The sequence below is a fragment of the Bombyx mori genome, chromosome 1 (genome assembly GCF_030269925.1).
Source record: "Bombyx mori chromosome 1, ASM3026992v2".
Taxonomy (NCBI): domain Eukaryota; kingdom Metazoa; phylum Arthropoda; class Insecta; order Lepidoptera; family Bombycidae; genus Bombyx; species Bombyx mori.
Window position 1 is genome coordinate 4,445,005 of NC_085107.1, and position 13,635 is coordinate 4,458,639.

General features: G+C 34.6%; 2 protein-coding genes across 2 annotated transcripts in view; one reads left to right on the forward strand and one right to left on the reverse strand.

Moving 5' to 3' along the window:
• LOC101745445 (dynein axonemal heavy chain 5) overlaps window positions 1–13,635 on the forward strand; it is a 117,649-nt gene that overhangs the window by 15,154 nt on the left and 88,860 nt on the right. The window lies entirely within an intron of this gene.
• LOC101738102 (uncharacterized) lies at window positions 1,292–4,543 on the reverse strand. Its single transcript, XM_004932782.5, has 2 exons — window positions 3,692–4,543; window positions 1,292–2,930 (listed from the first exon to the last, which is right to left on the reverse strand). Exons 1-2 carry the CDS (start codon window positions 3,747–3,749, stop codon window positions 2,656–2,658), a joined length of 333 nt encoding a protein of 110 aa, XP_004932839.1. The 5' UTR covers window positions 3,750–4,543; the 3' UTR covers window positions 1,292–2,655.

Below are 13,635 nucleotides of genomic sequence, written 5' to 3' on the forward strand. Positions count from 1 at the left end.
AAACGTTACGCGACCGTGCCGCCTTCATATTAAGACGCTTCTATCCCATGATTTGCAAGCGAAGTAAATTGTCTCGTCGTAATAAGATGACACTCTACAAAACTTGCATACGCCCTGTCATTACCTATGCAAGTGTAGTGTTGGCTCACGCGGCCCGCCCAACTTGAAACCCCTTCAGGTTATTCAATCCCGTTTTTGCAGGATAGCCGTCGGAGCACCATGGTTCCTAGCATACCAATTTAACTTAAGACCATGGTTCCTAAGGAACGTGGATCTCCGTGATGACCTGGAGCTTGGCCCAGTCAGTAAGTACTTACAGTCGGCATCATTGCGCCACTTTGAGACGCCGGCACGACACAAAAACCCACTTGTCGTGGCCGCCGGAAATTACATACCCGATCCTGTAGACCGAATGGTAAACAGTCGGCGTCGCCCTAAGCACATTACGGATCCGTCCGATCCATTAACGGTGATTTTAGGTACCGCAAGCACCGGATACCGTCCTCACCGAACCCATCGCTTGCGACGAAGGGCTCAACGAGTAAATTAATCCATAGACACAGCCCACCGAGTTTCTCGCCGGATCTTCTCAGTGGATCGCGTTTCCAATCCGGTGGTACATTCTGCGAAGCACTGCTCTTGTTAGGTCCAGTGTTAGCAACACTCCGGTTTGAGCCCCGTGAGCTCATCTACACATCAAGGAGAAGCTGAAATAGCCTCTCTAGGCTGTCAGCATAGGTAGAAAAAAAAGGGGCGCGCTATACCTACTTTGGACATCCTCCTTGTTGCTTCCTAAGATTGGTGGCGGCATTCACGTTTTGATGTCTGGGCACTTAACACTAGACGGGCCTTGAGTTTGTTCATCCCTGCGTCTAGAGTTCCAGAGTAGTTTTTTGTGTTTTTCAAGTAGAAAGAAGGATTATTAGCCTTAATCGGCACCATCGATAGTGATGTTTCTCTTATGATCTCGATATCTGTAGTTTTGTAAAATAGTTATAATTGCTTCTAATTAATTATAGATAGACGAGAATATTTTAGGAATGGGTCTTTAAAAAAAATTAAACTTGTTAGTTCAGGAGTTGAGAACTCAGAAAAAAAAATGGAATCCAATAAAATGACGCTTCCTCAAATCGGTCCGACTTATACTTATCTTTATGTTTCAGTTACTTATTAAAGTGTTTTGGTATTATTAGTTTTAGTTTCAGCAAAATAGCAATAAAAGGAATCTAAGTTTTGACTAGAGGTCTATCGTTAGTAATCATTATGTTATCAATATACATAAAAAAAACAATTTTGATTTGTATATTGTTTATCATAAACCACTACTTACTACTAGACATATTCATAAATAGTTCAAGATATACCTTAAAACTATGACTGTTGTATATTAAACACATTAAAATAATAAGGCATAACTTACAATACGAGTATATTCTAAAATAAAACATAACTTAGGACAAAACACAAATATACAATAATTTTAAAGAAATATTAATTAATATACCTAACATTGATATTTTTTATTGCATAAGGCCCACCTGATGGTGAGTGGTTACCGTCGCCCATGGACTTCAGCAATGCCAGGGACAGAGCAAAGCCGCTGCCTATTGTTAAGTACTCTCCACAAGCCAAATTATGTTTCTAATATTAGCTTTTATTGTGATGTATGGTTTGAAAGTATAGCATTATATCTACTATATTTATCAGAATGTATTTAATTAGGAAAAATATTTATAAAAGGACACAATAATTTTTGTTTTTAATATTATAAGTTAGTTGTTACATTTTTAGATGATAATAATGCGAAACTATAGAATTTATAACTTCAAATCTAATAGTTATTTGTTAGTGTTTTTGTTACTGATGAAAATAGTTTAATTATATAACTATGAATGTTTTCACACAAGTAGTTTTATATTCAGCAATGAAGAAGTTTAAAGACTAGTAATTTTTAGGTTACATCAGATCTAAATGTTCTATCAGCTAATACAGTCAAAACCGTTTATTACGACATCGTTTAATACAACATGCCGGTTATAATAACCAAGAACAAAGGTCCCGGCTGAATGCCATATGACCGCCTTATTAAAAATATTGCTTTCTACGACATTGGTAATAACGACATACCTCATAAAACGACCACATTTAACTAATATTTCGGAGAATTAGATCTGTTAGAACGACCGGCTAAGCTGTATTGTAAACAATTTGAATAGGTATCCACATTTGTTTTCAATGGCTATTAAAATCAGGAAAGAAAACAATAGGATTTAGTTTAGTGTAGGGTCTTTTCTAATTCTTAGAAACAAAACACGTGCATGCGGTAGAGTCAAAGCCCGCTTCTTCATATCTCTTCAGTTAGTTTGTTACTTATCTATACAAAAGACGCACCAAAACTTTGTGGAGTTATTCGTGAAACTTTCAAAATGTCGCAAAGAAAAAGAAACCAAATTAATATTGAAGAAAAATCGCGTATTATGTAAATATATTTTTCCAATAATTCCCTATCGATTTGTTTGTACTTGCACGATACACATTAAATATCACCGGTTGTTACGACTATCGGTTTTTACGACTGGATATGAGCAGTCCCTTCGATGTCGTTATAACAGATTTTGACTGTATATATTTTTTAATTTTAATTTAACTATTGACCTAAGGGTACTTAGGTACAAGACAGGCAATTAAATGTTTACACTGAAATTGCATTATATCTTTTTTTATGGTATATTCAAGGAACCATAGTGAGTATTCATTGTCGCAGGTGGCATCAATTCTCCTTATGCATATTACATCGGCTTCACCCAGGAATCCTGTGTGGGCGTACAGTGTGTTTTCATCCTTTTTAAATTCATATATAATGTATGGTTTCACTTCTGTTGCACTATGAAATGTTGGCTTCTTGGCAGCAAGATCAGGTTGTTCAATCGCTGTAAAATTAATATAATTTAATTAAATGCTTTTTTTATATTTTAACATCAATGCAACAACTAGTAAAAGGCCACTGAAAATATCATGTGAAATTAGTGTAGGAGTTGTATATATTGTAGTTTACAGAGCTTAGTATAATCATTTCACACTTGAGCCTTTTAGTTGGTTTTCATAATGGAAGCCCCATGGAAAACAAAAATCCTCAGCTTAAAAAAGACAAATTTGCGCAAAAATAAATTTGATCAATAGTGTGTAATTTTATAGATTAACTTTATTCGAGCAGAATGTAAATGTGATGTTTTAAATCAGAAATAGTGTGTAATTTTATAGATTAACTTTATTCGAGCAGAATGTAAATGTGATGTTTTAAATCAGATATGTATCATAAATTGTTTCAACCATCAAGATTAGCTCTTCGGCAATTATATGAATAGATGAAAGCTTATTTAAATGCTGGTGCAACCCGTGGCCATTTTATGGAGGTAGCTGTCTATAATATACTCGGGGTGCACTGGAGTCATTATCTAACAGAGTTCAACATCTCAAGTAGCCGAGGTTGATCTCGGACACTGCTGGCTGACTTCTTGAATGAGCGGGGATAGTGCTCTTAAAACCCTGCCACACACAAAATGTTCGCAATATACAGACAACGATCTTCTGTAAGCGGCCTATTTACCGTAACCAATTAAAGTTTGTATTCTGCCTACTGGTTCTGGGGAGTGGAATCATTGAATCTAATAGAGGAATTGATCGGGCTTACTTGCGGCTTCTTCATCGTCGCTGTCCAGCATTGCAACGACTTCACTGTATGTTAACATTGTGTTTATTTGATTTGTACAAAACTAATAATCAACTTGTTAATTTATTTTTCACTGGTCGTTGAACAAAACTAAGTTATCTTACTTCATCTTAGCTTCATAAAAGGATTAGCTACGGGCTATAGAATTTCGAATAATTCACAAAGTTATTATGTTTTAATTAAGTAATATGTGATCAAGGGCTAATAGATAATGTTAATATAGGTAATTCAAATTTCAGTCATGGATCAAAGCTCGGTTTTCAGAAACGAATTCCTTTTCATTAGTCGCTGTCAAAATTTCTACCAAATCAATACATCGGTGCTGCCAATGTTTTAAATAGAACATACAAACCCTAGTTACATTTATTGTTCCTAATTTACTAACACAGTAAGTTATTTATCTAAAAATATTTAATCGAAAAAAAACTGGCAGAATCATGTCCAAAAAATAATGAGTAAACCATATAACAATTGTTAGATTTGTAGTTAAGCTAGCAGAATTCCAAATTGATCAGGCATTGCAACGACTTCACTGTATGTTAACATTGTGTTTATTTGATTTGTACAAAACTAATAATCAACTTGTTAATTTATTTTTCACTGGTCGTTGAACAAAACTAAGTTATCTTACAATACAACTGCGATGACTTGGGCAGCTTCATAAAAGGATTAGCTACGGGCTATAGAATTTAGAATAATTCACAAAGTTATTATGTTTTAATTAAGTAATATGTGATCAAGGGTTAATAGATAATGTTAATATAATTCAAATTTCAGTCATGGATCAAAGCTCGGTTTTCAGAAACGAATTCCTTTTCATTAGTCGCTGTCAAAATTTCTACCAAATCAATACATCGGTGCTGCCAATGTTTTAAATAGAACATACTAACCCTAGTTACATTTATTGTTCCTAATTTACTAACACAGTAAGTTATTTATCTAAAAATATTTCATCGATAAAAAACTGGCAGAATCATGTCCAAAAAATAATGAGTAAACCATATAACAATTGTTAGATTTGTAGTTAAGCTAGCAGAATTCCAAATTGATCAGTGTTAACTGAAATGAAAAAATTGATTTTTGAAGTATATTGTTCATCATTAGTTGAAACAATTCTCTATTTTTTCTCTCACTACTGTAGTTTCATCGGAAATAAAGCATTCTTTAATTGTAATGTAGATGTTTTTCGTCAAGGACTATGCGGTTTAATTAATATTATTACATTTAAACTACATATGTATCAGCACAAATTTCCTTTTTTTTTTAAATTAACAAAAATATCTCATAATGGCGACGACATTGCAAAGAACGAAAATAATACGAAATGCTATCGATGAGCGGTACATCATCTTCATAGAGTATGCATATTTGAAATAGACATACTTTAATAAAAGTAGAGCACAAAATTAAGCGTATAATTTTCATAGTACCTATATTATTTTTGGAAAAAGTCAATCTATATATTATATATTATTACCTTTTTCTCACATAATAACAAAGAATATCCGTTGCCATAGCTCTTCCATACAATATGGACAAAATCATCTTACGATGACTGGCAATTTACAGTTTGCTTCCTTTTCAGTGTCCCATGTGTCATCATCATCATCATTCTTTTCTATTACCCTCTGCTGGGGTGTAGGGCTCGAATAATTTTTTTCCATTTACATCGGTCTTGGGTAGTCTGTTCTAGCTCCTCCCACGTCATGGCCAAGACCCCTAGTTCCTGCTCCACCGAGCGACGCTAGGTTGTTCTGGGGCGGCTTCTCTTCCTCTTCCATGTGTGGAACTTAAATTTTTTATTAGTAATGAAGTTGCAAACTTGATATTGTGGCAACGAATGAATACCTACATAATATTTCGCTGTCATACATACTATTTAGATATATTTTCCGGATCTTTTTTTTTATTGCCCTTGTAGGCAGACGAGCGCACGGCCCACCTAATGGTGAGCGGTTACCGTCGCCCATGGACTTCAGCAATGCTAGAGGCAGAGTCAAGCCGCTGCCTACTAGAGCTGTAGCAAAAACCGTATCGACGCTTGAAAGGCAAACGTGACTAAGCGACAATAACTGATTTGTAATAAATGATAGGCAATAACCATATTCGATGCGCAAAAAATATATATTTCTAGGTCTATTAAAATAATTTCAATCCTACAGCTACTAGCTAGATTCTACTACAGCTAGATTCGTTAAAATAAATTTTGTTTTCAGGTATTTCAAATTTAAATCAGTCTACTGTAAAGTTCACGCATTGTCGCTTAGTCACTTTTGCCTTTCAAGCGTCGGTATGTATTCGTTACTGAGTAACGGGTACGCCATCTAGTACCGAGTAACGAAACGTTATTCACGAATACTTTTCGTTACTCGCATGTTTCGTATCCTGGTTAAATACGCTGTTTCAATGACGCAATGTTACGCTGCGTTGATGCGTGTATTGAAACGTTTCTTACTGATCGTTTTGCGCATGCGTGCGTATTTTCCGCGAATTAAAAAGGTAATGTAAACTTGAGGACGTACAAAGAAAATAACGTTGTGTGATGATTTGTGAGATTCGTTATCCAGGTTTTTTTAATATTTAAATATTCATTAGAGGTATCAGGAGTAACGAGTGACGATACGATAGTATTAGTAACCGTAAATAGTACTGAATGTATAGTAACAAATACATACGGGTACGTTTTTTTTTTTCGTTACTTTTACACCTCTACTGCCTACCGATTCCATCTTAGGGACATGTAGATAGACAATCTAGGAGATCGGTTCTAATCAGTAGACCTGAACGCTGGGCTGGGGCGCGAAAAGGCTACTCCCAAAAACAAGCACAGTCTTAGGACTGTGTGACTTTCAACCTTATATCTCAACGGTTAGTGGTCACACAATGCCCTTATATAAACCTGGGCACAAGTCAATAGCGCGATTTAAGAAAACTGTATAACGCCATCTATCAGTGACATTTAAAAGCCCCCTCAGTGAATTGTTTTTTACATTTAAGGTCAAACTCAGAAATTGTAGACAAAAGTTCTATTCAACTTTATTTAAAATTTTATTTATAGTTTATGTAGTAATACATATTTCTCATTGTGAATAGTACTGCGGCCAGTAGAATATTAGTATATTAATTGTCTGTTCGGCGGTAGGCGACCGCGTGTCTTGTTGGATCCTCTGCATCCGATCTCGGTGCTTTTAAGCCCTCCAACCATTTGAGTTTCTCGTCAGATGTTCTCGGTGGGTCGCGATACTGATCCGGTGATGGATTTAGCGAAACACTACTCTTGCTAGGGTCAGTGTTAGCAATTCACTCAGGTTGAACCCGTGATTTTGCCTACCGCTCCAAGAGTAGCTAGTATAGACCCTTGGCTATCAGCGATGAGGGAAAAGAGTAGGTTACCCCTAATACTCTAGTAGTTAATTACATTTATTGAATATCATATTTTAAAATAATATTAAAGACCAATCTGGAGAATTCGAGTAGGTTCACTTCGTTTTCCTCTGCCTTAACTCTGTTCTACATACCGCATTCGTAGTTAATACTCGTATCTACTCGTTTACTAGGGTACCATAAAATTTAAGAGAAATTCATTTCAGTAAGTATTCTTTAACTGTATTATTATTCATATTTACAAGTGCTTTGAAAGCATGCTAAAAAGTTTCGTTTGGTTTGAATGACGGGCTGAATACGTCTGATTTTACGCTACCTACTGATATACTGGCATTCACAAACGCAGTACTTGCAAATTAGCGGCAAACTTTTAGAAAATAATATCAGAAAGTGCTGCGATATTCTCGGTAGATTTGCCTAGCAAAAGTAATAATCTCAACTACGTTTCTTGTCAAATAAATACTGTAAAATAATAAAATCAATAAGTTTAAGTCTTTATGAATAGATTAAATGGGTCCTTGGGGTCACTAACTCTACAAAAAAGAAAAAAAAATCTAAAAATGTCGATTACCGCAAGTACAATTAGTAGGTCAGTATATTGTGTAATTTCTATGGGATCGTGAAAGGTGAAACGTGAAAAAAATGAGGGTACCTTCACAGTACAAATTTTTCCCCGGGTATGCAAAGAATGATCATAACAGGATAGCATAAAGACAAAGAGGCAAATATACTTTATTATATGTACGAAGTTTCGGCTCGAAATGTCAAAAAACACCAGTTACATGTTTTATTCACCAGGATAGCATAAACTGGAAGTGTTACATGTTACAATAGTCGTAGTAGATTCTGGTTTACATCTTGTCAGTGTTTGAAAGAAACATGTTGCCTAAATTGGATAGATGGCGTGCACATTAAAAAATATGAATAGGTATAGTCCGTTTATGGTCAGATTCGGTTCCCATCAATCAAATATATAATGAATTGTCGTCTTTGATTATTCGAGATTATGTTAGCTACTTGAGTTTTTGCATATAATGTTAATAAAATAGCAGCGATCGTGCGAATTAGAATGTAGTAGGTACATAGTAATATAATTTAATTATTTGGCACTCTCTCAGATCTTCTGTCGCTCTTGTGTAATAAATTAAAGGATAAATGAAAAGCGTATTTAGGAGCTTTATTTAAAACTAATTAATATAATTAATGTAAAAAAATCTTTAAATTGATTGATCCATTTTTAAAAGTTCATATACATACAAGGCGACTTATCATTTTGTGAATTTTCCAAAAATACAATATATCCTTTTTTTCCTAAAAACCTAGTGGAGTGGTTTTAAAATTGACAAATTGGTACAGACATTCTAACCTGAGTCCAAAAAATAGAATTCAATTTTAATTACCATAAAATTCATATTATTGTACACAGTACATTGAACCATAAGTAGCAATGAACAATTGTTTTGAATAACTTATTAAAAGTAAAACTATCATAGTTACACATTTTTATAAGAAGTAAAAGTGGAATTTATATTTTATTTTATAATTAGTGGGCCCTACAATCAATAACAAAACTTGCACTAGCACTACATATTGACAATATGTCGATAATATAAATTAGAAAGGAGAGACATCTAAATTATTTAAAATGTCATTTTTTCATACGACTTGAATACAAAGAAAGAACCATACTCAGTCATTGCTTCTCATACCGTATGTTTTATCTGTGGTTAATAACCTTGTATCGGGTCTTTTAGTATCGACTAAGTACCAGATCGTCATGAAACGAAAGAGTTGCAAACATTCAAACGCGGGAGATAAACGATTTTGCGACAGGGTGCCAGTAGGTGGTGATGGTCTTTCGCGTAATAAGCCCTTGTACTCGTATTATAGAACGAATACGAATGAACTTTAAAATTAAGATAAAGTATCAGCGCTGGAAATGTTTTTGTAAATATCAAAAACTAAATATTATTTTAATTTCATAGAACATTAATTTATTTTATATTTTATATAGAATATATTTTATTTATTTAAACATCGATCAAATCACTCATAAACACAACTCTGAACCTTAGTTATCGTATCAATGCTTAAATGCAAGCTCTATTCGAATATGTTATCCTGGTAAAATTATTCATGTAATATTCATATTATTAGAATATTCAGTATTACTCTACTCTCTTGTATGTCGAGTAAAAAAGCTAAGTAAAGGTTTACCACCAAACATAAAATTGCACTTCTAAATGTGGAAAAGGTTATAACTATGCGTCTATTAATTAGAGTTACTTATATAGCACCTTACATATTTTTTTTGTACTTAATGGGCATTTGGCGATGCTAATGTTATTTTGAATGGCTCTACCAACGGTGATCCAGTAAAGGAATATCCTTCTCTAAGGCTATGATTTTCTGTGGGTTTTCCCACAAATAAACTTAACAAAGAATCAACTTAATCCGTAGTAACTTTTACCTTTATTACTTACTGAAGTTATTAATTACACCCTAACTAGTGGTTTGAAGGAGGGACTAGCAGTTACAATTGAGACTTAGACCTCATGCCTCAACGTGATTAGCGTATTCACATTGTGTGTGCTTTGTTGTTTTGGGTGTGGGTTGCCTTATTTATTATTTTCTCTTTTCTCTTTTATTAAAAAAAAAACGAAAAGAGCCATCCCTCGGAGTGCTATTTAGTGATTCATATTTTTTTCACATCGTATTCCATGTACCAGGAGAAAATAACAGCGAGGAGCTAGAAGAATAGTATCGACCTATATAAAGAGCATGCGCAAACCGGCAACCAATAGAGTAATACTGCAGCGCGTCCTAAATAAATTTTAAGGTGTAATTTCACTAAACTGACAAATCATTTAAAATTGTTTTACTGGAAACTGGCATAAAGTTAAAACTATTGCCATAAATAAATAAAAAATTGAACTACCCATGGCATATCTACGGCAATGATTTCCATTATTTATTACATTTAAAAAAAATGCGACAGCCAAAGCTTACAATGCTTTTTTTAAATATTATTTTCTTTAGTTTTACTTTTAAAATCTAACAATGTATATCAATTCGAAGACTATCTCGGAAATTTATATCAGGTGTTATGGACATCATACCGGCACGCTTAGAAAGACAATTTAAGTAAAGCTGTATTTTAATTATTATTGTACTATATTGTATTGTAATTTAAGTAAAGTTATAATAATTGGGAACAAATCACGCACGATCATCTGGGCCAAAATTAGGGTTTAATTAGTCTCTGGTATCTGGTACACATAACACAGGGTTATGGGTACCAGAGACTGAAATACATACTTACATACGTTTAATATGTGTTATGTTTATATACATTTAAATATGTATATTTATAGGATTTTTCAATAGGGACGCTCCAAATTTGAAAGCTCATAGCGGCCATCTTGTTAAATAGCTGTCAAATTTGGCATGAACACATATTTAGTTGTGATATTTCACCATGGAACACTACACGCTTGTCCAACGGTATCATCGACCCTTATTTATTCGAAAATGCGCAAGGAGCCGCGCTTACTGTGAATGGCGACCGATATCGGACAATGAGAACAAACTATTTGTGGCCTATTATAGATGGATTGATTTCACAAACATGCGGTTCCAACAGGACGGCCCCACTTGCCATACAGCACGGGAAATATTAGCGGAGTCGCGGCGGCCATTTGGCTGAAATTATATTCCATACATAATATCATCGAATGCCCTTTAAAATAAAATAATAAATTGTGGCAATATCACTTAAACAGGTTTTTTAATTTTATTTTTAAGTTTGGCGCTCCTAATTAAAAACCCTTTATAATAAACACTCAGACAACGAGCAAACAAACTTATTAATCGCCCGAATATTTCTCCGGTGTGGGAATCGAACGCACGACCCTCGGCATAACAGTCAGAGGCGCTAACTACTACACCATGTAATCATTCAGTCTATTTACAGTTTATGGTTTGGTTTATTAATTTTATCTATACAAGATTTCCTCTAAAAACGTAATTTTACGCGTTTTTGAAACGTAAAATTTTGGGGCTTTTGTAAAACTGTTACCAAAATATGTTATAGAATAGCGCTTATTGAGATTTTTTAAAATGTTACACCTACCTAATGTAATTTGGAAAGTAAAATATCATTACAAATGATTTAGCCGAGAGAAAATGGATTGCTCGTGTCTTTATTTTAATATGTATCAATAATATTCCTTAATGTCCTATATCTATAGGTTGTGTTAGTAAGGCATAATGCAGGTGAGTCGCTCTGGACAAAAATTGTATGCTCTCGGAGAGCTGATGGCAATACGACATGGTAAATGGCCTGATAAAAAACACTAAACATAGAGCCTCAATCCACTTAATATTCGATGGTACTCTATCTACTAAGAGAGACTTTTCACTGGAAATATATTCCACCACGCTCGGCACCATCACTTGATTTTTAAACAAACATAAAGTAATCTTTAGCGTGAAATAGTTTTGTTCTACAAATAAACAGATTATCGGTGATAATTTAAATTATAATAAAACTTTTAATGTTTCGAATCGGTGATTAAATAAGTTAAAAATAAAAACTTGTAATGATTGGTGAAAAAGGTCTGTAAACAGAATTACATAAACGCAGAGGGGACTAAGCTGATGGAACCGTTGTTAGTTTTTGGCAGGAACCGCAGAGAATGGTTGTGGATTTTGTTTGGGCGTGTTGAGAAATAGTTTTAGAAGCTGTTCAAGGCAATCGTTGATGTTGAATGATTATAATGTGCAATGAACGACTTCGGGAACTAAATACACGCAGAATGTACCTACAAGAACTAATGTAACGATGATAAATGAAAATCTGGTTCTAAATGTATGAACTGTCATTTATACCCGTCAGTAAATTTATTTCGTCAAATATTTGCCACTTCTAAATTTAAATGGGAAGCCTGCCGGTAATATCGCTAAATCGTTGTGGAGTTGGGAGGAGGAGCTCACAAACCGGGGGAGCATCACTCGTTTGAAGGTGATAACTGATGCCACGTGCAAAATGCGAATGACCCAGCCGATGATCATCGTCGAACGTAATGCTCTGCGTTGACTGTGTAACATGCCTTGCGTTATTAAATAATACTACATTGTTACGCGATGCCACTGAACATTTTCAATTTTTTTATTTCTTTTCTAATTCTAATCACCTTTTTTTTGTCTCTGATTTTTCGTGTGATCTGTGCGTATGAAATTTTGTTTCTATTTTCTCATTTTGAATAATTGTTCACAGTTAAAACTAATCTAGTTATGATGTCCTTTCTTTTCCGAAATAATTATCTTTAGCTTTAGTCGCTTTGCTATTACATAAAAAATATACATGACAGATAAAATTACATTATATTGGAAGTCGGCCATTTTGTTTTGATTAGTTCATTTTATACTACTGATATTTATTAACACCCAGAATCGATTCGGTAAATTTTAGCTTTCCAATCTGAATATTAACAATTTGAATTTTGGATATTTCGAATATCTACAGATTGGTTGTGAAAGCAGCTCCCTCATAAACTAATTAAAATCGACCGAAAAATAATAATATTAGAACATAAAAATATGATAAACAAAATTTTTGAAAGAACAAAGATGTATTTTCAGTTTTCAGATCACATTTACAAAAACATCACCCTTCTATAGCGGTTGGAAAAATATAGGCAAACCTAAATTTTTCTTTTCCTATTTATTTTGTGTATATGTACCACGGTTAGGGCGCATGATCTCTATGGAGTTACCAATAAACTACGTCTTACGTATACTATAGCATTATTTCAATCACGAAACTTTTTAAGTTTATCTAAGCAAGTTAACTAAGTAGGGCATGTTACAAGCACGCACGAGTGGTTCACAAAATCGATGCTATGAAGCAATTCCAACTTGCAATGTGAAGGGCGTGGCAGTAATAATGAAATTTTAGTGTCATCAAGTGGGTAGGGGCATTCGCTCACTTGAGTACCAGTTAACGTTTAAACCTTAAAAAGAAGCATTATTTTAAAATTCACTGGTGGTAGGACCTCTTGGGAGTCCGCACGTGTAGGTACCACCACCCCGCCTATTGCCGCCGTGAAGCAGTAATGCGTTTCGGTTCGAAGGGTGGGGTAGCCGTTGTAACTATACTGAGACCTTAGAACTTATATCTCGAGGTGGGTGGCGCGTTTACGTTGTAGATGTCTATAGGCTCCAGTAACCACTTTAACACCAGGTGGGCTGTGAGCACGTCCACCCATATAAGCAATAAAAAAAAAAAATTGTCAGTTTTTGACGTTTTGGGTAGCTCTATAGCGCTGTTATTCGGCATTTACAATCGCACCGCCCGCTACCGGAGTAGAGTTCATCCATACTACCTAGAGCCACTGCGTTCAAGCGCAGTGCATTTTCAGAGATATTTTTTGCCACGTACCATCCGGCTGTGGAGTGAGCTCCCCTCCACGGTGTTTCCCGAGTGCTATGAAATGTTCTTCTTCAATCGAGGCTTGTAG